The 24,279-nt window shown below is 38.1% G+C and overlaps 1 protein-coding gene and 1 non-coding gene across 8 annotated transcripts in view; one reads left to right on the top strand and one right to left on the bottom strand.

Moving 5' to 3' along the window:
- Positions 1 to 23,377, bottom strand: part of SMARCA1 (SNF2 related chromatin remodeling ATPase 1) — a 73,035-nt gene extending 49,658 nt beyond the window's left edge. For all 7 annotated transcript variants that reach the window (XM_086387215.1, XM_086387214.1, XM_086387216.1 and 4 more), the window contains exons 1-9: positions 23,076 to 23,377; positions 18,348 to 18,434; positions 16,231 to 16,397; positions 15,822 to 15,922; positions 15,609 to 15,709; positions 12,549 to 12,728; positions 3,489 to 3,644; positions 2,236 to 2,367; positions 835 to 903 (exon numbers count right to left, since the gene is read on the bottom strand). In XM_086387215.1, the coding sequence (XP_086243341.1) occupies positions 835 to 903; positions 2,236 to 2,367; positions 3,489 to 3,644; positions 12,549 to 12,728; positions 15,609 to 15,709; positions 15,822 to 15,922; positions 16,231 to 16,397; positions 18,348 to 18,434; positions 23,076 to 23,258 (1,176 nt within the window). In that variant the 5' untranslated portion in view covers positions 23,259 to 23,377. The remainder of the gene's footprint in view (positions 1 to 834; positions 904 to 2,235; positions 2,368 to 3,488; positions 3,645 to 12,548; positions 12,729 to 15,608; positions 15,710 to 15,821; positions 15,923 to 16,230; positions 16,398 to 18,347; positions 18,435 to 23,075) is intronic.
- LOC147341447 (small nucleolar RNA SNORD112) lies at positions 18,548 to 18,618 on the top strand. The gene has a single exon (XR_015160030.1). It is a non-coding gene; the product is annotated as a small nucleolar RNA SNORD112 (small nucleolar RNA).
- Positions 23,378 to 24,279: the final 902 nt, after the last annotated feature.

Genomic DNA, 24,279 nt, shown 5'->3' with positions numbered 1-24,279 from the left:
GACTGTGGAAAGTCTGAAATAGCTCTTACAGGAAGTGAGAGAGAATGCTAAAGAAGGCTACGAAGAAGGATCACCAACATCGTCAAATCCCAGAAGGGGAAGGTATTAAGGGAAAGGTATTAAAGGAAATCAAATCATGTCAGCAAACATGAAAATGTAGTGGTTCCAACCTGTACAGTGGGTGTCATCTTCTTTATCAGTCAGTATTGAGCAGCCTGAGTACAGAGCAGGTCACTCTGCTAGTAAGTGGTAGAAGCTGAATTCAAACCCAGAGGATAGCAGACACAGTTACATAATTGGTTTAGGGCTTTTAGGGCAGAAATGGCAGATCAAGAGACCAAGAGAGTTTGAGATATTGGCCCCCAAAAAAGTGGTTCAAGTGATAGAGAACCTGCTCCTTGCTGGATACAGAAAATGTAACAACAGAAATGGGCTGACAGATGGGGGTAAAGCAGGGGTCCAGGCACTGGATGTCCTTGTGAGATAACAGGACAAGTACAAAAGGAGTAACATGAGTGAAAGAAGGATACAAGAAGGGAAAACTGATGTTCAATGAATGCGATCTCAAGGATCCATGGAGTAGGGGAGAGTGAACAGCCTCTACGGGAGAGCACGACATTGTCCATGGGACAGCGACAAAGCAAAAGAGCTGTTCCACAGAGAGGCTGAGGATACAGTGGGAGCGCACCTCCCAAAGAGGCTGTCAGAAAGGTTGAGAGAGAAAAACACTGAGACTGAGCTCAGAGGCCCATCCACAGGTTCCAACAGATTCAGTATGTTTTCCAGCTCAGTTACACATGTAATTACTAAGTTTTCCTGTCTTCTATTACTTACTGTGTGAAGTCTTTCCACAAGTTTTTGATCACCAAGACAATTTTTAGTATCAAACCAAGAATCAAAGTCCTGTGGAGGGTGAAAATTCTGCAGTAAGTGTGTAGTTTTTTTAAATAAATGTAACATTCTATAAATTCTTACACAACTCATATAGCAATAATCCATTTTAAAAGCACTTTCAAAATTATGTTAACTGTTACGGCCAATATTATTTATTTCTGAAAATAAATACTGGAGCAGTTAACAAAATTTGAACACCATTATACAAGTACTCCATCAGCAGTTTTTCTTTAAAAGGCTTTTATTAGGCTTCCCCATACCATAGCGGAGAAGGCAATGGCACCCCACTCCAGTACTCTTGCCTGGAAAATCCCATGGACGGAGGAGCCTGGTGGGCTGCAGTCCATGGGGTCACTAGGAGTCAGACACAACTGAGCGACTTCACTTTCACTTTTCACTTTCGTGCACTGGAGAAGGACATGGCAACCCACTCCAGTGTTCTTGCCTGGAGAATCCCAGGGACAGGGGAGCCTGGTGGGCTGCCCTCTATGGGGTCGCACAGAGTCGGACACGACTGAAGCGACTTAGCAGTAGCAGCAGCAGCATACCACAGCAGAATTATAACCAGTTAAGAGGAGTAGGAATAAGAATATAAAATGGAAGACATGCTAATGAAAATGTTAATCAAACGGTAAAAATGAACAAAAGCAAAGTAAGGTATACAAATAGGTAGATGAACTTGATACTTTTTTATTATCAATTAATATCAATAAGGAAAATCAAGCTCCAAAGTCCTTAAATCATTCAATTCTGTTTGCTGCACTAGCATAACCTTGTGTCAATGATAAAAACAGTATAAATCATATTTATAAAATATGTTGCTTTTCAAATTACATATTATAAGCTCTTTAGTACTCACCAAATGTTAATACCTGCAATAACTCAAGATTATTTCAGTGACTCTACTTGCTAAACTAGTATGCAGAAAGCCCTTCCAATTTAATTAAAAGAAAATGTAGAAAGCACTATTCTGAACTTAGCCTACCTCATGTCATAAGTTGTGGTAGCAATGTGATACAGGCAAACCTTAATAGGATAATCTCAAAGCAAAGAAACTTATTTCTCTAAATACCCCCATTTGAAAAAATTTCTATTCAAGAGCTAAACCACAAAGAATCACAAATAAAAAAGAACTATCAATTTCCATCCATGGAAACCCACTCCAGTATTCTTGCCTAGAGAATCCCATGGACCAAGGAGCCTGGTGGGCTACAGTCCACAAGGTCGCAAAGAGTCGGACACAACTGAAGCAACTTAGCACGCAGGCATACATTTTGTGTTTTGAAAACAGATGTCGTGAACATAAGAAAAGTATACTTCAAACGCACTACTTAAACTTACTTCTGCAGAATTAAAGACATCAGGCAATAAAAAGTTGAGTAGTGCCCAGAGTTCATGCAGGTTATTCTGCAAAGGTGTTCCAGTCAGGAGCAAGCGGTTAGTTGACTTGAAGTCACGAACAATCTCTGAGAGCTAGAAAAATAAGTTATGTTAACATTGTTTTATTTATTAGAATGTTGAACATTCAGATCTTCATCCAACCCAAAACTTTTTTGAATGAAAGTTGAAATAACTATTAATCCTAGTTCACGTGACATTGCCACAGTGAAGCACATCTAAACAAAATATTATAGGCATTTCTACACTTACAAGAATGCAGATCACAGTCACATCTAAGACCCTTCCCCCACTGTAAAAAATTTATTTTCTTCTATTTTCGGTCCACAGAAACAGTCAGAACTCTATGGAATCCAGGCTGGTCACTTTACAGCATAGAATCACCTTCTCCATGCCAATCATGTTCATCCACCACACCTCACCAACTTCTAACTTGGCCTGGTCACAATTTTTAAGCACCACACCTGAGCCCGTCTTCCCCGAATATCTTATGTTAACTTTCTAAATATAAAACCACAAAAATTAAAGCACAAAAAGTAGAAATCACAGTAATCTTATCAATAAAAAGGCTCGTTTTATATTGCTCTTAAATTAACAATTATTCTCTAACATGTATCCTCTTACTGAGTGTTAACTACAAAAAGCACCACCTGGTGATTTTGCTTCAGTTCTGTCTCTGGTTCTCCCAAAGCAGACCAATGACCCAAAGAGAGGTTCATCATCCTAACTGAGGCTTTTTCTACTATTGATGGAGTGTAATGGCAAGAAATATTGGTATTTTTCAATGTTAACACCACACTCTAATACACACAAGTCAGGTAATTCTAGAAAACGAGTTTTTTTCTAATCCATATGAATACACATAAGTTAGCTCCTCAATAAAAAATAAACCAAAGCAAATGACATTTGTACACCAAATATTGCAAAAATATTAAACCACTGTAGCATAACAGAGTTATTTAGACTGCAACAGGTATAGTAAATGAATTTTCTTTACATTAAAAACTGAGTTCAATTTTCATTTATCTTATATTCAATTATTTAAACTCCAAAATCATTTTTAAAAACTGATTTTCATTCACATTCTGTGAATAAAATCACAATCTATCACTTTTCAAATTCTGAACACAGAGGAGTAAACCAATAGATGTGGTAGTTAACAGAAACTTTAATACAGATGTTCAGAACTAGCTTACCTTAGATTTTTCATTCTTTATTCTGTGAGCCTCATCAATGACAAGGTATCGCCAGTGAAACTTTTTGAATACAGATTTTTCTTTAATTACCATCTCATAAGAAGTAACACAAACATCCCACTCTCCTGGCATCATTTCATCACGAATAAAAGCAGCCTGATGCAAAACAAAGTTCCTTATATTAGAATATGCTGACAAGATGTCACAGAATTAAAGCATCAAGAGACTATTCTAGAATCATTTGGTCTCATTCATTTTAGAGATAGGAATGCTAAAGCCCAAAGGTACTTTTATGGTCAATTATCTGGATGACATGCTAATACTTCCATTAACGAAAGAGAAGCAGAGGTTTCCATTAAACAAGTACAGTATATTCAATAAACTGGAGAAGTTCGTATCACCAAAAGATGACAATTATTCTTCATACCACAAGGGATCAAAAGGACATGGGCAAAAGGAACTAGTTTCTGAATACCATACTCTTACCAAGATCCAAGCACTAACCAACATGATATCATTTTGATAAATGCTGCTGTTGCTAAGTCGCTTCAGTCGTGTCCGACTCTGTGCGACCCCATAGATGGCAGCCCATCAGGCTCCCCCGTCCCTGGGATTCTCTAGGCAAGAACACTGGAGTGGGTTGCCATATCCTTCTCCAATGCATAAAAGTGAAAAGTGAAAGTGAAGTCGCTCAGTTGTGTCCGACTCTTCGAGACCCCATGGACTGCAGCCCACCAGGCTCCTCCATCCATGGGATTTTCCAGGCAAGGGTACTGGAGTGGGGTGCCATCTCCTTCTCTGTTTGATAAATGAAAAAAGCTCAATATTCATGAGTGATTCCAACCTTTTGAGATCTCTCCTATGTTTCCTTCACTTTCTAGCAGGGATGAGTCATAAACTCTGTTAAAGGGTCATGAAAGCCCATTAGTGTTTTTGTGAAAGTCCTGATGTTATAAGGCTACAAATGCAATTTTATAAAGGAGGCTTGCTCTATATACTACAGGAATCTATTTTTAAAAAAAAGTGAGACTGCTTAAAACTATTTTTAAATCTTCATGTGGCCAATGTGCAATGTGACTGAAAGCACTTCTAATGTGTATTAACTGAATTCCAGATCATCTCTATTATGGGTTAAAATAAAACCAAAAAGGTTAACAAGGAGCAGCAAAATCTACACTGAGAAGGGGCTGATTAGTACTGTAAATCTGAAATGACAGTGCTCAAACATAACCGACTGTTCATCTCAAAGTCGTTATTTCATAAATTCAGTCGTGCACCAAACACACCAGGGACACTCTTAACAAATATTCAATGAGTGCCCACTATGTATAAAAGGACTGCCTGGACTGAAGGAGAGGACAGGAAAAAAGTCCTCTGTAGATCTCAGCCTCACCCTGGGAAGTGGTCGTAGTCAAAAAGTTAAGACATTAGGGAGTTAGAGGCAAAATAAAAAGAACCAGGGCGCCAGACCCCATCTGGTCCTGCAAATACTTTATCCTTATTAGAGTTTGTGAAATACTCAGTTTAATGGTTCCTCCTACAGTTTCACAGAACATACACATTTTAATTTAAATTACCTCTGCTTTGAAACTTGTGTAACTATTTGATAGTTTCAGAGTTAAATGTCGACAGAACATTCAATATCACATAATTCAAAAGTTCTCATAGGTGACAAAAATTAAGGCCCTTTGAGATTCATTCAACATCACAGTCAGTAGCAAAACTAGAACTAAAACCAGATCTGTTTCCGTGTCCATGACCTTTGATGCCTCTAGAGTAGGACAGGAAGGTGTCAAAAACTATGTTTGGAGGACTCCCCTGGTGGTCCAGTGGCTAAGACTCTAAGCTCCCACCGCAGAGGACCCAGGTTCAATCCCTGGTCAAGGAGCTAGATTCCACATGCCTGCAACTAAAGATCCCACATGCCTGCGACTAAGATCCTGCTTGCCACAGCTAAGACCCAGTGCAGCCAAATAAATAAAACATTTTTAAAGAAAAGAATTACATTTAGGAATCATACCTCTAAATACTTCAGAACTACATTAGCTTCAAATAGGATCATAATTTTCTCAAATAATTTCCTACCTCAATTAAATACTTACTGTAGCCTACATCAAATACTTTGTTACCAAACTGACCTCATAAAATGTTTACAGGAGGCCAGGAAAGTAAAAAGACCCAATATATCTATCCTGTGCAGTACAAACGTTCAAATCTGTCTATAAGTAATGTTCCAGATGTTCTCTATACATAACGACATCAATCTTTAAGTGTTGCATATGGCACATTAATTATTTATGTAATTAACAATTACTGGTTCTCAAACTCTTTGACCATGGCCGAGTAAAACTGTGTTTTAGGTTGCAATTCAGTATACATATGTGTTTGAGGACATGTTTTTAGAAAGAAACAATACATATTACATATTCTCACTCCTGTTTTCTATTCTATCCTATCTCAGTGTTTCAAAAAATTGTTGTCACCACCCACAAAGCTGAATCCCAACACATTAATGAGTGGTAATTTGCAAAACACCAACTTCGAAGGTTAGTTTTCATGATTAAGAAGTTTTTGAAGTCTCTAGAAGAATTTCAACCTCCCATGGGGTAGAGGTAGGGCGTGCTAAGTCTCTTCAGTCATGTCCGACTCTATGCAACTCTATGGGCTGTAGCCTGCTAGGCTCCTCTGTCTGTGGGATTCTCCAGGCAAGAATACTGGAGTACATTCCCATGCCCTACTCCAGGGGGTCTTCCCAACCCAGGGATCAAACTCGTGTCTCTTAATCTCTTGCACCATCCTGCATTCTTTACCACTAGCACCACCTGGGAAGTCCAGGAGTGGTAAAGATATAGGGCACACTCTCCGACATAAATCACAGCAGGCTCCTCTATGACCCAGCTCCCAGAGTATGGGAAATAAAAGCAAAAATAAACAAATGGGACCTAATTAAATTTAAAAGCTTTTGCACAACAAAGGAAACTGTAAGCAAGGTGAAAAGACAGCCTTCAGAACGGGAGAAAATAATAGCAAAAGAGGCAACTGACAAAGAATTAATCTCAAAAATATACCAGCAACTCCTGCAGCTCAATTCCAGAAAAATAAATGACCCAATCAAAAAATGGGCCAAAGAACTAAACAGACATTTCTCCAAAGAAGACATACAGATGGTTAACAAACACATGAAAAGATGCTCAACATCACTCATTATCAGAGAAATGCAAATCAAAACCACTATGAGGTACCATTTCACGCCAGTCAGAATGGTTGCGATCCAAAAGTCTACAAGCAATAAATGCTGGAGAGGGTGTGGAGAGAAGGGAACCCTCTTACACTGTTGGTGGGAATGCAAACTAGTACAGCCACTATGGAGAACAGTGTGGAGATTCCTCAAAAAAACTGGAAATAGAACTGCCATACGACCCAGCAATCCCACTGCTGGGCATACACACCGAGGAAATCAGAATTGAAAGAGACACATGTGCCCCAATGTTCATCGTAGCACTGCTTATAATAGCCAGGACATGGAAGCAACCTACATGTCCATCAGCAGATGAATGGATAAGAAAGCTGTGGTACATATACACAATGGAATATTACTCAGCCATTAAAAAGAATACATTTGAATCAGTTCTAATGAGGTGGATGAAACTGGAGCCTATTATACAGAGTGAAGTAAGCCAGAAAGAAAAACATCAATACAGTATACTAACACATATATATGGAATTTAGAAAGATGGTAACGATAACCCTATATGCGAGACAGCAAAAGAGACACAGATGTATAGAACAGTTTTTTGGACTCTGTGGGAGAGGGCGAAGATGGGATGATTTGGGAGAATGGTATTGAAACATGTATATTATCATACATAAGACAAATCACCAGTCCAGGTTCGATGCATGAGAGAGGGTGCTTGGGGCTGGTGCACTGGGATGATCCAGAGGGATGAGATGGGGAGGGAGGGGGAAGGGGGGTTCAGGATGGGGAACAACACATGTACTCCCGTGGTGGATTCATGTCACTGTATGGCAAAACCACTACAATACTGTAAAGTAATTAGCCTCCAATTAAAATAAATAAATTTATATTTTTTAAAAAAAGAGATAGGGAAGTAACCAATTAAATCCACTCTTTCTTGAAAACTCCCAGAGACACTTCATGGAGCCCATGGATTCCATATAGTAAAATCGAAAACCACTGGCATACATGTCGGTGATGGACAGGAAAGCCTGGTGTGCTACAGTCCATGGGGTCACAAAGAGTCAGATACAACTGAGTGACTGAACTGACTGAAGACATAATGAAAACACAGCCCAGATATTTCTCAATATCTATGATCGTCAAGAAAATTATAGCAAAACAAATCAGTAATTTGGAAATACAAAATTTTTATAAGGAATGGTATTACATTTAAATAATGGCAGTGATCAGAAAGAATTCTAAGTGACTAATTTGCTACTGGGAAATATGAGGCATAGGGAAGAATCAAGCCTGTAATTCTAAATTTATGAGCTCAGTATTTCAATATTTAAATTATTTATAAGTTAAATTTAAATAAATTTAAGTAATTTTTCTTCAAGCAAAATGATAAGAATAAAATTACATAATTCATTATGTTACCACTCTTTTGAGAATATCTTTTGATAACCTATCTAAATATGTAAAATAGAATAAATCTTTACTCCAAACTATGTTCTCTGGAGGCAAATAAAGACCAAGTTTAATAATATGCTTTCTAAGCTGATTATTCATTTTGGTATTTTTGCATAATTCATTATTTTTAGATTAATTCAACAGTCCTAAAATAATTGTAGCCTTCTAGATTGACAAATAGTTAATTTAAACAAGAACCCTTAATTTCGAATATTATCTAAGAATGTATGCAGACACCTATTTTTCTATTCAAAGATCAAAATTGAAAGCTGTCTGTGCATAAACACAAAACACAAGGTTCTCTGTACAAGGATAAAAGGTTCCATTCATGTGAGTCTGCATGTGCATGTGTGCATGTAAACAAGTCAAAGTCAAAAGTAAAAAAATTAAATAAACTGAAATGCAAATTTATACACTTTTGGCATCAAAATAGCACAAATGATAGAATCACTGATAAGATAGATGGTCAACAACTAGAAAAGGAAGAAATGAAGAACCCCAGTGTTAGTAGAAGGAAAGAAATCTTAAAAATTAGGGCAGAAATAAATGCAAAAGAAACAAAAGAGACCATAGCAAAAATCAACAAAGCCAAAAGCTGGTTCTTTGAAAGGATAAATAAAATTGACAAACCATTAGCCAGACTCATCAAGAAACAAAGGGAGAAAAATCAAATCAATAAAATTAGAAATGAAAATGGAGAGATCACAACAGACAACACAGAAATACAAAGGATCATAAGAGACTACTATCAGCAATTTTATGCCAATAAAATGGACAACATGGAAGAAATGGACAAATTCTTAGAAAAGTACAACTTTCCAAAACTGGACCAGAAAGAGAGAATCTTAACAGACCCATCACAAGCACGGAAATTGAAACTGTAATGAGAAATCTTCCAGCAAACAAAAGCCCAGGTCCAGACAGCTTCACAGCTGAATTCTACCAAAAATTTAGAGAAGAGCTAACACCTATCCTACTCAAACTCTTCCAGAAAATTGCAGAGGAAGGTAAACTTCCAAACTCATTCTATGAGGCCACCATCACCCTAATACCAAAACCTGACAAAGATCCCACAAAAAAAGAAAACTACAGGCCAATATCACTGATGAACATAGATGCAAAAATCCTCAACAAAATTCTAGCAATCAGAATCCAACATCACATTAAAAAGATCATACACCTTGACCAAGTGGGCTTTATCCCAGGGATGCAAGGATTCTTCAATATCCGCAAATCAATCAATGTAATACACCACGTTAACAAATTGAAAAATAAAAACCATATGATTATCTCAATAGATGCAGAGAAAGCCTTTGACAAAATTCAACACCCATTTATGATAAAAACTCTCCAGAAAGCAGGAATAGAAGGAACATACCTCAACATAATAAAAGCTATATATGACAAACCCACAGCAAACATTATCCTCAATGGTGAAAAACTGAAAGCATTTCCCCTGAAGTCAGGAACAAGACAAGGGTGCCCACTTTCACCATTACTATTCAACATAGTTTTGGAAGTTTTGGCCACAGCAATCAGAGCAGAAAAAGAAATAAAAGGAATTCAAATTGGAAAAGAAGTAAAACTCTCACTGTTTGCAGATGACATGATCCTCTACATAGAAAACCCTAAAGACTCCACCAGAAAATTACTAGAGCTAATCAATGACTATAGTAAAGTTGCAGGATATAAAATCAACACACAGAAATCCCTTGCATTCCTATACACTAATAATGAGAAAACAGAAAAAGAAATTAAGGAAACAATTCCATTCACCATTGCAACGAAAAGAATAAAATACTTAGGAATATATCTACCTAAAGAAACTAAAGACCTATATATAGAAAACTATAAAACACTGGTGAAAGAAATCAAAGAGGACACTAATAGATGGGAGAAATATACCATGTTCATGGATCGGAAGAATCAATATAGTGAAAATGAGTATACTACCCAAAGCAATTTATAGATTCAATGCAATCCCTATCAAGCTACCAAAGGTATTTTTCACAGAGCTAGAACAAATAATTTCACAATTTGTATGGAAATACAAAAAACCTCAAATAGCCAAAGCAATCTTGAGAAAGAAGAATGGAACTGGAGGAATCAACCTGCCTGACTTCAGGCTCTACTACAAAGCCACAGTCATCAAGACAGTATGGTACTGGCACAAAGACAGAAATATAGATCAATGGAACAAAATAGAAAGCCCAGAGATAAATCCACGCACATATGGACACCTTATCTTTGACAAAGGAGGCAAGAATATACAAAGGATTAAAGACAATCTCTTTAACAAGTGGTACTGGGAAAACTGGTCAACCACTGGTAAAAGAATGAAACTAGAACACTTTCTAACACCATACACAAAAATAAACTCAAAATGCATTAAAGATCTCAACGTAAGACCAGAAACTATAAAACTCCTAGAGGAGAACATAGGCAAAACACTCTCCGACATACATCACAGCAGGATCCTCTATGACCCACCTCCCAGAATATTGGAAATAAAAGCAAAAATAAACAAATGGGACCTAATTAAACTTAAAAGCTTCTGCACAACAAAGGAAACTATAAGCAAGGTGAAAAGACAGCCTTCAGAACGGGAGAAAATAATAGGAAATGAAGCAACTGACAAATAACTGATCTTAAAAATATACAAGCAACTCCTACAGCTCAATTCCAGATAAATAAATGACCCAATCAAAAAATGGGCCAAAGAACTAAATAGACATTTCTCCAAAGAAGACATACAGATGGTTAACAAACACATGAAAAGATGCTCAACATCATTCATTATCAGAGAAATGCAAATCAAAACCACAATGAGGTACCATATCACACCAGTCAGAATGGCTGCAATCCAAAAGTCTACAAGCAATAAATGCTGGAGAGGGTGTGGAGAAAAGGGAACCCTCTAACACTGTTGATGGGAATGCAAACTAGTACAACCATTATGGAGAACGGTGTGGAGATTCCTTAAAAAACTGGAAATAGAACTGCCTTATGACCCAGCAATCCCACTGCTGGGCATACACACCGAGGAAACCAGAATTGAAAAAGACACGTGTACCCCAATGTTCATCGCAGCACTGCTTATAATAGCCAGGACATGGAAGCAACCTACATGTCCATCAGCAGATGAATGGATAAGAAAGCTGTGGTACATATATGCAATGGAGTATTACTCAGCCATTAAAAAGAATACATTTGAATCAGTTTTAATGAAGTGGATGAAACTGGAGCCTATTATACAGAGTGAAGTAAGCCAGAAAGAAAAACACCAATACAGTATACTAACGCACATATATGGAATTTAGAAAGATGGTAACAATAACCCTGTATACGAGACAGCAAAAGAGACACTGATGTACAGAACAGTCTTTTGGACTCTGTGGGAGAGGGAGAGGGTGGGATGATTTGGGAGAATGGCATTGAAACATGTATAATATCATATATGAAACGAGTCGCCAGTCCAGGTTCAATGCACGATACTGGATGCTTGGGGCTGGTGCACTGTGACGACCCAGAGGGATGGTATAGGGAGGGAGGAGGGAGGAGGGGTCAGGATGGGGAACACGTATATACCTGTGGCAGATTCATGTTGATATATGGCAAAACCAATACAATATTGTAAAGTTAAATAATAAAATTTTAAAAAAGTAAAAAAAAAGATAGATGGTCAATAAAATAAGATTTTTTTAAAAACAAAAAGTCACTCAGTGCAACTCAAAAGTGCTTAGATTAATGAGCTGGTTAAAAGTAAATGCAAATAAGCATAATAACGGATTTTCTGTTATGAATAGGTAATACATCTACCTCAGAAGAGTGTTGTGAGAATTAGCTCAATTAATATATTAAAAGTACTTACCTGGTACAGATGAACTTATCTGAAAGCAGAAATTGAGACACAAATGTAGAGAACAAACATATGGATACCAAGGAGGGAAGCGGGGGTGGGATGAGTTGGGATATTGGGATTGACATATATACACCCCTATGTACAAAATAGAAAACTAATGAGAACCTACTATATAGCACAGGGAACTCTACTCAATGCTGTGTGGTGACCTAAATGGGAAGGAAATTTTAAACAAAGAGAGGGGATATATGTATACATATAACCGATTCACTCTGCTGTACAGCAGAAACACAACACTGTAAAGCAACTATATTCCAATTTTTTAAAAATGTATAAGTACATTGACAGAGATACACACAAAAGTCAATAATAAGGAATAAATGTGGTATTTAAAAAAAGCACTTACAAAAGAATCTAACACAGAATAAGCACAACTTAAGTGTTATTTAGTAGTAGTAGTCAACTCAAATGTCTTTTATAGCAACAAAATTTAACCCCAGAAATGTTGTTATTCTTGATTGCCTTTTAAAACCTGTTTCTCACTTACTCTCGCATCCTTGTCTCCAACGAAGCAAATAACACGAAGAGATGGGACCCATCGCTTAAACTCGTTCATCCAGTTGTGTAAAGTCGATTTTGGAACTAAAACCATGTGAGGTCCAGGAATGTTTCGGTAATGTTTCAGATAACCAAGCAAAGCAATCGTCTGTAAAGTCTTACCAAGACCCTGCATTATCATCACAGAGAAAAAAATCCATAATCATTTTTTATTTAATGAAACATTTGTTAGTAGCAACATTACAAAAGATATCTGCCAAGTATTTCACATTGGGAAAAGTTAAAAGACTTTTTTTAAAGTGAATAACCATTCCAATTCAATACTTAGGCTGAGCACAAAAAGAAGCCAAGAACTTGCAGTTAGAAAGTTGCTCAACAAAGCAATTTTCTATTTAGGAGACTTTTACTCCTAAAGGAGTGAGCAACCCCTATCATTTTTTCTACTAGTTTGCAAAATTAGGAACTTTGTGTATTTCACAAAGACACATTTCCTTTATCAGCCTGCTTGGTGTTAGTGGTGGTGGTTTAGTCACAAAATGTCGGACACCCATAGCCCTCCAGGCTCCTCTGTCCATGGGATTTCCCAGGCAAGAATACTGGGATGGGTTGCCATTTCCTTCTCCAGGGGATCTTCCCAACCCAAGGATCAAACCCGCATCTCCTAGATCTCTTGCCCTGCAGGCTAATTCTTTACAGACTAAGCCACCAGGGAAGCCCAGTCAGCCTGCTTAGATACCACTCTTTCTTTCCCATTGCCCTCAACATTATTACAGCCCAGGTTTGAAATATTCAGACTCTGCATCTCAAGGAGTCTATAGCTCTATACTCGCATCTCATACCCTTGAGACCTAAGGAATTATAAGGGAACAAAACATAAAAGAACTTTGCAGCCAGAAAGGAACCTAGAAATCACTTAGTCCAGGTGACTTTAAAAAGAAAAATAATATACTAACACCCATGAACCCACTACCTAACCTACGGGAAAAGGAACTATGTCCTATGTCACATGACCTTTTAAAACACTTTCTGACTTTGTCTCTAGTCAAGGTATATATTTCTTTTATAAACCTAAGCTAAAAGCTATTTTTGTAGGCTTTATCCTGCCTGACATTTCACTTATGAGATGGGTTTTATGGATGTTATGCATTAAAATCTTAAAATGAAAAAAAAAAAAATGTTTATACTCCTCAACCAAGTAATTCCGCTTCTAGAAATACTATGGAAATAATCTGAGAGGTGCAGAAAACTGAATTACAAGGGTTTTCATAATAGTATTATTAGACATCAAGTAGATACATATATATGAACCAATATATACTATATACATATATGTTATATATACTATATGTATATATTATACATCAACCAATCCATATGAAATGAATAAAATTATGTTACCTCCCTATAATTAATTATTATGCAGTACTTAACAATTATTTTTACCAAAATGTTTTAATTATGTGGAAAATATGTATGAAGGTGAAGAAATCAGAATACCAAATCATATATACAATACAACCTCAAATATGAAAAATAAATAAAACCAGAGGAAAAAGACTAAAAAGAAATATGCAAACTGTTACATATTGTTGTTTCTAAGTAATAAAAATAAAACTTGCTTTAAATTTTTTGCTGAGTTTTTCCCAAATTTTCTAGCATCATTAAACTTTCTCCTTTTTAATAATTAAAACATAACTGGTATCAGCACAAATTCAATATGAAATATCTTTAGTTAATTCCTGTTTAGACAGACTGCAGCCAAGAGGAGTTTGGGGCAAATAATCCTAGTCTTTCCGTTGTCCTGGAGAAGGAAATGGCACCCCCTTCAGGTATACTTGCTTGGGAAATCCCATGGAAAGAGGAGCCTGGGGAGCTACAATCCATGGAGTTGCAAACAATTAACTAAGCTCCTTCCTGCCTGAGCTGACTGCAGTTTTCAAGGACCTGCCACACACCTACCAGTTGCTTAGCCAGGGATGAGTACTTATGGAACCAACTACCACACTACAAGCTATGGAGCATAAATAGTCATGTTGCCCATATGGACAAGCGATTGCAAATATGGCTCCAGAGTCATATATAGTAGTATCACTACCCTCTCTTAACCCCCACCATATACATTTGGTCTTAAAATGTCAAACCAAGTCTTCATATACTCCTCTGACCTGCTGAATTAGCATCTTAAATGGCCTTACTTTTTCTCTTTGGTCATTTTTTTTTTTTACACAGTGTGCCCTCAGAATCCACAGGTTTCACATCCAGGTATTCAACCAACCGCAGATCAAAATCCACAGAGGGCCCAACTGTGCTATGCCATTCTACATGAGGACTTGAGCTTCCACAGATTTTGGTATCCACGGGGAGTCCCTGAACCAATCTCCCCCATATATGGAGGGAAGACTATATCTCCCAACAATCCTCAGCTCATTTCCTGACCCAGCTGGCACTCTACTATCAAGACTCAATACTGCTCTTCACTTTTTTGTTCTTTATTCCATCTATTCACACTTGGTTTGATCACACACAAAGGCATTTACATTCACTCATGCATGCATTCATTCATTTAGCATTTGGCTTTTAGCCCCACCTCAGTCCCAAAAGGATTTCAGGTAGCCTACAATGAAAACATGGAACATAAATTAATGGTCAAAGAGAAATAAAGAGGGCCAAGGAAAGTAAAAGGTAAAGAATAGGAAAAGGCACAAAGAACACAATGGGCAGACCATTAAAAGTTACACAGATGTTCCATTTCGGCGTTCACTATAGCGCTGAGCTCTTTGGAAGCCAAAGTGCAAATATCGACAAAAGTACAAGGAGGTTTTTTTTTAATACCATTTGAGGAAATTTCAATAACAAATTTAGGGGCCTGTAAAAGCATATGTTCCAGAGGTTAAACAATTCTAGACTTTACAAATACCTTGTATGTTACAGCTAAATAAAACATCTAGCCTCTGAACTCCAGGGCTGGTGGGAATTTCAGCTCAGGTATTTCAAATTTACATAAAATTATTGATAAGTGAGAATGTATTTTTAGCTACCAACGCCTTACCATTTCATCAGCCAAAATACCGTTGACTCCATTTTCATACAAAGAGATCAACCAGTTCAGTCCTCGAATCTGATAATCTCTCAGTGGTCCTCCTTTCACATCTGAAAAAAAAAAAAAAAAATCAAGACTCACATACTTTCATTAGTACAACCAAGTAAAATTTTTCTAAAACTAAACTGAAAACAAAAAACACCAACATGATGAGGTACTTACACGAAGGTGACACTTCAAATCTAACACATACATTAGATGTTTTCCGACTCTCTGAGAGGAGCTCTTCATCTTCTTCCTGTTCTGTGCGCCTGTGACGGTAGCTGAAACAGAAAAAGACATATCTTCATATTCAATTCAAATGCTAAGGTGTCAATTAAGTCAGTATATTCTGTTAACATCTTTTATGAAAAAAAAGTTATCTAGAGTCTTGCATAAAAGTTGATAAAACCAGCTGACATTTTTATTGGTTGACTTCTATTGAGAAAAAAAGTATTGTCTCTAAAACATATTTACACAGGCGATAACCTTGTTTTTTAGACATAAAATCACACTAAATACATGAAGAAGGAAGGTAAATATGAAGGGCAGGAGGAAAGGAGGGAAGAAAGTTAGAGAGATGCCAACATACTCTCCAACAGAAATTAAGCTCTGCTTGTCATCTTTCTTTATTCGAGGGCGTCCCAATTTCATGTTCAGAGGAGATGTTGGAGATTTCTGTGCTGAAGGTTGAATGAAATGTGCAAAAAGCTCTGTCTGCTTCAGTAAAAATTCAAATCTCTTTGCTCGATCTGCTTTCTAATTTACAAGACAAAAGAAAAAGTAATGATTTCTTTTTCTGTTCTTTCAAAATTCAACAAATACACACATTGCACTTAATTTGTACTACACTCTAAGTACTTTAAACATACTAACTCATTTAATTCTTTTAATAAATCTATGAGGTAGGTACTAGTATCATCCCTGGTTTGATGCAGGATACAGGATGCTTGGGGCTGGTGCACTAGGATGACCCAGAGGGATGGTATGGGAAGGGAGGTGGGAGGGGGGTTCAGGACTGGGGACACGTGTACACCCAGGGCAGATTCATGTTGATGTATGGCAAAACCAATACAATATTGTAAAATAATTAGCCTCCAATTAAAATAAAAATTAATAAATAAAAATAAAACTGAGGCACACAAAGGGTAAGTAACTTGCCCAAGCTCCCACAGCTAATAAGGAGAATTTGGAAATGGTATTTTCAGATTGTTTGAATAGAAGCCAAGTGATCTGACAGGCTTAATAAATGCCTCAATAATAAGTATTCTGCTTAAAGTATTGGGGTCAAAAAGCAAATTCTGAATGGTTTGGAAAGCCAAGAATTTTCATCTAGAAATAATTTAAAACTCAGAATACAGTGTCATCTTCTCTCAAAATATTTTCAATGCTTTGGTACAATACTTTTCTCTGTTCAAGTACAGTGATCTGCAGAATTGTGGTTTATGCTAAGAGTATATAAAGTTTCTCCTGAAAGTGAGGATTTAGAGAAAAAATACACACACACACATATAAGTGAAACAGTTAATACACATTAGCAATTCAGAAGTGTATGTTATAAATTCTAAATACATTTAAAAGGTCATATAGCTTATAAAAATAAACGCAATAAAATTTTTTCACTAAAAACATCTTAAAAGATCAAAAGACTATTATTCTAGATAAAAAAAAAACAAAGGTGATTTTTTAATTCCCAGTCACTTTCTAACCACAGGGTAGACAATATTTGATTACCAATGAAGAATGCATAATTAATAACATAAGAATCTTCCAAGAATTCATTACCATAAATACAAGAATTAGACAAATACATTCAAACCAGTAGCTGGAAGGAGGCCAAAATCTTTCCATTTTATGTTATCCTCACTGGAATGTTGTTTCTAGAGTTGTTAAAACATTAACTTGTCCATGTTAGATGTGGCCTTAAGCGTTAAGGCACTGAGTTCTGTAAAATCACTACAAATGACCGAAAAATGTACTTCATCTCTACTTACTTTCAAAAAAAACCCCTTGACAAAAAAAAAAAAATCCAGTTCCAGCTACCCATTTATTTCTCTTTTCAGTTAACCAAGTTCACTGGTTTTGAAAGATCCCAAGGCATAAAAGTCCAGTTAAAATTAAAGCTAAAATATGAGTTTTGGTGAGTAAAAATTAAATAATGAAATGTACAGCAAAGCGCTAGGTAGGTGTATCTAAGGTTATATTGCTTAAATGTGTAATATTTTCATGCACTGGGCAAATAGCCTTCCCTCAAAAACATGTATTACATGTTTCATAATATGAAGCATTCATTCACATATCCAGAGCAAAGAGAGAGAGAGGAAAAGAAATACCAGGCTGGTTTTGTGACCTGCTTTCTCTCAGCCATACTGATATTGCCACTTATATTTTCACTTTGTGGATAAAATATTTCTAGCATAAAACATCCTATTATGGGGTAAAGAGGGCTAAACAAAAATGAAGAGATGTGGCTTCTGGTCTCAACTATTCCATATCATTTCTCTGATACTCTATTTCCTCATCTGAAAATGAGGAGATTCATTTATCCAACAAAAATCTATTATGATGGATTATATATTAAATTACTTTTGAATTCTAAAGCCTATAATTCTGTATTCATCATATACACACATGTATTTTTTAATCTTTCACATCTCCTCTATAAAAATCAACTACTGTATTCACTCTTCTACCCAAGAACATATTTACCATTTTCTCTTCATATTCTGGATCCATTTCCTTTTCAGATTTAGAAGCTTTAACAGCAAGTTTGAGTTGAAATGGAGAAACGTTTTTCTAGAATTTCAAAGAAAATAAATCATCAAATTGCAAAGCAAGGTCAGCATTCTCATTTGAAGAAAATAAAAAGTAATTAAATACTAAATAAATAAATCCACATGGGCCATGCATGGACCAATGATGAGAGCATGTCATGAACAGGGCTTATGATTAATCCAGTTCTGTGCACCTGAGGTCCAATTAAAAAAAAATCCAAAGAATTGTAAAGCCAGAGAAATAATACTAATTAAAAACCAAAAGGTGGGAAAATGAGCCTTTTCACCTATTGTGTAAAGTGAAAGAAGTGCATAACCACTCAAGAGGAGATTCAAAAGCTAGGATATTTTCAACCACAAACCAAAGAATTCAAAGAAAGTAAATATTAATTCTCAGAGGTACTTCTTTATGTAATGGAAAGAAGCCAAACTTTCATGAGAAAAGACTGTGGTTTCTGCTCCTGAAAAGATGTAATTTTTTAATAGTTTTTATATTTTAATTAGAACATTAAAACTTTTATGTACTGCAGTGTGATCATTTATATTTGAAACAATCAAACAGTAGCTTCAAACTTCTGGTTTATGTTAATTTTCTCCAACTGGACAGAAAACCTTTTAAAAGTATATACATGAATATCTTGTAGAAGCAGTTTCTCAGGGCTATTAATTGTTAACCTTTGATATTTAAAACACTGTAATTTAGTGAATAGTAACATAAATCAGCTACTTTAGAATACTGAAATTATCTAGAGGGTTATGTCATGTACCCTATCCTTTTTAAAGACAAGCTTGTACTTATAAACAGATATGTAGAATACACCTCCATCCCTGTAAGAAATCAAGAAATAAAATGATACAAATATAAATCTACCCATTAGTACCAAATTAGAGGGCATTCAAGTTTTAACACAGACTGCAAATTCAAAATACAAATCTGTGAAAACTAAAGAAATTATGTCCATTTGAGCATTACTTTTTTTTTTTTTCAGGAACATACTGTTCCTGAAAGCTTGGGTCATAAATCAATAGAAGAATGTGATCTTAAACAAGAAAAATCTGGCTCGGGTAGTTAATAAATGTTTTCCAACATTTATTAAAATTTCTATTTTGAGGAAATCCAAACTAAGATTATGGAATTTGACCCTGATCAGGGTTCTCCTTTGGAGCACTGATTAGATACTGTCCAGTTATTCTTAGCCCAAATAACAGCCGTCTTGATTTACAGCATCTCATATGTATATATGTGGGATGTTTTGAATGTAATTCTGGATGGATGAGAATAAAAACTACTAAAATGCCCTTAATAACACACTTTCAAACTGTCACATATGCTAGAAACTCTCTTTTATTTTCTAAGCAAAAAGTAAAAAAAAAAATGGATAAGAAAATCCTTTATCATTCCTTGAAAAGCTAAATAAAATCTACAAGTTTCAAAAATTACCTCTCAAATACACAAGTATATATCTAATAATGTGGAATGCAAATTTCATTTACAGAAAACTAAAACTTTAATATTAGAAAAACACTTGTTACTTTTCTCCTTGCCTTGTAGTAGAGTATCATAAAATTTTAATTATATGATAATTAAAATTCCTAATTGTGAGCACTGCCATTTAAAGCAGTAGGCAATTACTTAATTGGCACTATCTTTCACAACAAATTTTAAAATACCTACCTTCAAAACCTTTCCATTTTTGTATGTGTATGTTTTTGCAAATATACCTCTCATCCTAGGAAATATAAAAGGTGACTAAGATATTCTAATGAATTCCTTATGGGTTTTCTCATTTGGTAGTCTAGATGCTATAAGAATGCAGCACAAGGTCACCAAGATGTCCTGTTTAAAGACCATGACCTTTTTTTTGACATTTTCATTACCAAAAATACCAACTCCAATTGTCATGGCATTGGGTTATCCAACTGCTACTTAGAAAAAGAAGTTCAAGAACCAGAAGGTTAAAAAAAAAAAAAAAAAGAACCAGAAGGTAAGCAAAAATACCCTTCTTAGCTAAATGTCAGAAGACAATCCACTCTCATCTATTTTATGCATCATGAAAATGCTCTCATTCAGAGCCTATTTTCTTTTATTTAATATATACACAATTCCAGCGTGATTGATAATCTGGCTTCCTATTCTACAGAGAGTAAAAGCAGCAGCAAACGACTTGGGAACCACCATTTGAAGAAGACACCCTGGCAACAGCAAGAGGAATGGCCGAAGCCCAGGACTGAAACTTCAGTTCCACTGCAGGAATAGCCCTTCTGCTGGGTGTTCAGGTGATTTCCCTCTCCCTTTTGGATCACTTGTAATTTTGTACATTACATTTGTTTTATTTGAAATGTTGTGTTACATCTATGTCCTTTATCATAACAGAGGATGAGATGGTTGGACGGCATCACCAACTCAATGGACATGAGTTTGAGCAAACTCCGGGAGATGGTGAAAGACAGGGAAGTCTGGCATGCTGCAGTCCATGGGGTCGCAAAGAGTTGGACACCACTGAGTGACTGAACAACAACAGTCTGACAATTGAGGGAGGAGACTGAAACATTATGAAAAAAATCAACACAATATTGAAGTGTCTGGGAGATGGTTATTTAATTGAGGGGAAACAACCTCCTAGGTCTTAAATGCCTTTGTATCACTGTCAGAATACAATAAGTGACACACGTAAGAAAAAGGCATTTAATCTGCACTTTTAGGACACCAGTTAAGGCGTCAAGGCAGCATGTAAATATTTAGAATGGGGGTAGGTACCAGATTACTTTATTTGAAGGAATGGTACAAATGAAAGCACTTAAGCAGATGTTTTGGCTATTCAGATTTTCAAGGAAAAATTAAAAATAAAAAAGCAGCAGTGACTAAAGTAGTAAACTTCAGATATCCAAGAAGTAAGTTCCAGGCAGCATCTCATTTCCCTGTGCTGAACGGACAGATGAGGTACTATTCGGGCAATTTCTGATGAGGCCACCGAGTTATAGCAATATCTATGCCTCAATTCAGTGATAATACAGGTTTTCTATTGATTCCCAATCTCTTCACAATCCAAAAAATTTAATCCACCCTGGAAATTCGACAACCTTGATTGCCGTTCAAAAGACGGGTGAGCACTTACATTCGTCCAGTCTAGGGAATAAAAGGCACCTAGACACACTGCTGAATTTCCCAACATTGATTTATATTGATGCTTGGTATTTGGCCCAGCTTTAATCACTGATATTGTCTTACCGATCCAAGTACCACACAGATCTTGAAATGCGTGTGTTTTCTATGGTTTTCACTTAGCACTACAACTGTCTTTCTGTTTAGTCAACCTTGTAATAGTAAAATATGTCACTTAAGCAACTGCTGAATTTAAAATTACTCTAATTCAGGGTGAAAGGTGTCAATTTCCCTCAAAAGCTTTTCATTTGGTCGTATAATATCATATAATGATTCAGACAAAGCCACTGGAGATCGCTAAAGCATAATTCTAATTACCTACCTTTTTTAAAAATTGCGATACGTCTACTCGTAAATGGAAAAAAATCCAGCCATAAGCAATTTTATTATACATGAAAAATCCTTATGCCCCATCCTATTCATTATCTTAATTTTTTCAGCGAGTTTCCTAGTTTTCATTTGCACGTCTCGGTCCATACGACATATGCCTTACGGAGATAATACATATTTTTCTGGATCTGGCTTAAATAGGTGTCAGAGCGGTCCCCTTATGTACAGTAGCAGCAGTTCATCCTGGCGACGCTGGGTTTAAAAAAAAATTAAAAAAAAAAAAAAAAACCTGCGTGTGTCCAGGAGCCAGCAGCGCCCACTAGGAAAGAGAGGCGGAAGCCTGGAAGGCTTGGGGCCGGATTGGGGGACCATTTGGGTGGCCCTGGAGTGAAACACTATACCGTCGGGGGCGGGGCAGGAGAGGGTGAGGGTGCACACGTTGGAAATTTTCCTAAGTCAGCGTCCACGGTGCCTCAGTTTGGGGTTTGGATTGGAAGGGGGCGGGGGTACAACGCCGAGAGCTCATTTTCTCGGGGTGACACCCCCGCCTCACTCAGCAGGCGGGGACCAAACGAACAAGAGATGATTTTTTTTCTCTTTTTCCCCTGCCACCCAAGAGGCCGACACTGCCAATCAAAGATGTAAAAGTCTCTCCTCTCGTCCTCCGCCTCCCCACCACCGGCACCTGGAAATTCAAATTTTAAAAAAATAAGCCTCCGGCAAACCCCCTTTTGCGCGAGTGTGGGATTGAAGGGCCCAGATTTCCCAGGCAGAGGCCGACGGGAAGGGGGGGAGAGAGAGCGAGAGGAGAGGGAGAGGCGGAGGCTTTTTCCTGCACGGCCCCATCCCCCACCCCGTTACCCCAGTTCCGGGAACGCGAAGGGGGCCGGGGGCTGTCGGGGGGCTCCCCAGCACCCCAGCCACGGGATAACGGGAACCAGTCACCCCGCGCTGCACCCGCGCCCCGCCCCCGCCCTCCCGGCGGCAAGAAGGGAAGGGGGAGGGGAGCGAAGCCCAGACTGTTCCGCCGCCCCCACCCCGCACGCCCGCAGCCCCCAGCCCCGCCGAGCTCTGCGGGTACCTGTCGGCGCCCAAAGGTCAAGGTTTGGGCCCCTCGGAGGGGCCCGGCGCAGGATTTGTCCACCGCATACACACCCCCTTCCTATTTACCTCCTTCTTCTTCTCGCCCTTCTCCGTGGCCACGGTGGCTTCGGTGGCCGCGGTGGCCGCGGCGGCCGCTCCCTCCTCCTTAGAGGTGGACGGCCCCGGCTGATCGTCCTCTATGAGCACGATCGCGGCGGTAGCATCAGAGGCTGCCACGGTGCCTGCCACTGCGGCGGTGTCCGGCTCCATGGCGTTGGAGCGGGAACGAGGAGGGGGACGAACAAGGGGACGAGGGCTCCGGGGCGGCGGCAGTGTCTGCACTGGAACGAGCTGGATGGAGCAGGGGTGGGGAATCACTCGCTTCCAACCCCTTCGCTCGGGCCCCCCTTCTTTAAATAACCCTCAACCCTGCCCCACTTCCGTCCACCCACCCTACGTCATGGCCTCCCCCCGTCACCCTCCCCCCTTCCTCCACCCCCCCCCCCAACGATCGCGAGACTCCCCCTCCCCACTCGGAGCCCGGGCGGCCCCGCACGACCAACTGTTGCCTGAGCGTGGGGCGCGGACAGGGGTGGAGGCGGGAACCCACAGCCCGCGGCCCCCTGAAAATCTCGCTCCCCACACGCCCCCAACAGTCAGCCCGAGCTCCCCTCGCAGATGTGTGCAGAAGGAATCCTCTTCCCCTTAAATCTGCTCTTTGTACCTCGGGGCGCTCTCCTCTTCTTGCACAAAGAACTTTTCCTCTGCTTATAACTGTACTGTAGAAGGTCTGTCTCACCATTTGCAAGCCCAGAACCCCTCAGGGGACTGCCCTTTCCGAGGTCCCCAAAGAGGGACTGGTGGTGCCTTTCCCACCTTCGTAAATTCTGCAAAAGAAGCATTCCTTGAATCTCTTGATTGCAGCTGCAGACGTTCACTTTCAAGGCAAAGCGTGACTCGATCTGTTTTCAACTCTGCTATCTCTCAGATGGCCAGTGTACAGAAGCCCTTCTTTTGCATTCACCCCTGAATTTTAAAAGTCCTGGGGGGCAAAGTTAAGGTCCGCACAGAACCTGGGGCAATTCATGTTAGGTGCCTAATATTAATAATTAGATTGAGTTATTGTGGGGTTTTTTGTTTTATTCATATCCCTGTTGTTATTTAGTAGTAAGTCAACACCAATCATGCATGATTGTGGATACAAAGGAATTTTGTAAAGGGTATGCAAATATTGTTATTAAATATTATTGTTTCTGTTTCTCCCCACGCATTTATTTTGATCAATAATGGG

The sequence above is a fragment of the Bos grunniens genome, chromosome X (genome assembly GCF_055505025.1).
Source record: "Bos grunniens cultivar Pamir isolate PY7600 chromosome X, Bosgru_T2T1.0, whole genome shotgun sequence".
NCBI classification, from domain to species: domain Eukaryota; kingdom Metazoa; phylum Chordata; class Mammalia; order Artiodactyla; family Bovidae; genus Bos; species Bos grunniens.
The sequence above is the reverse complement of the archived record's forward strand: the minus strand, read 5'-3'. Positions and strand labels throughout refer to the sequence as shown.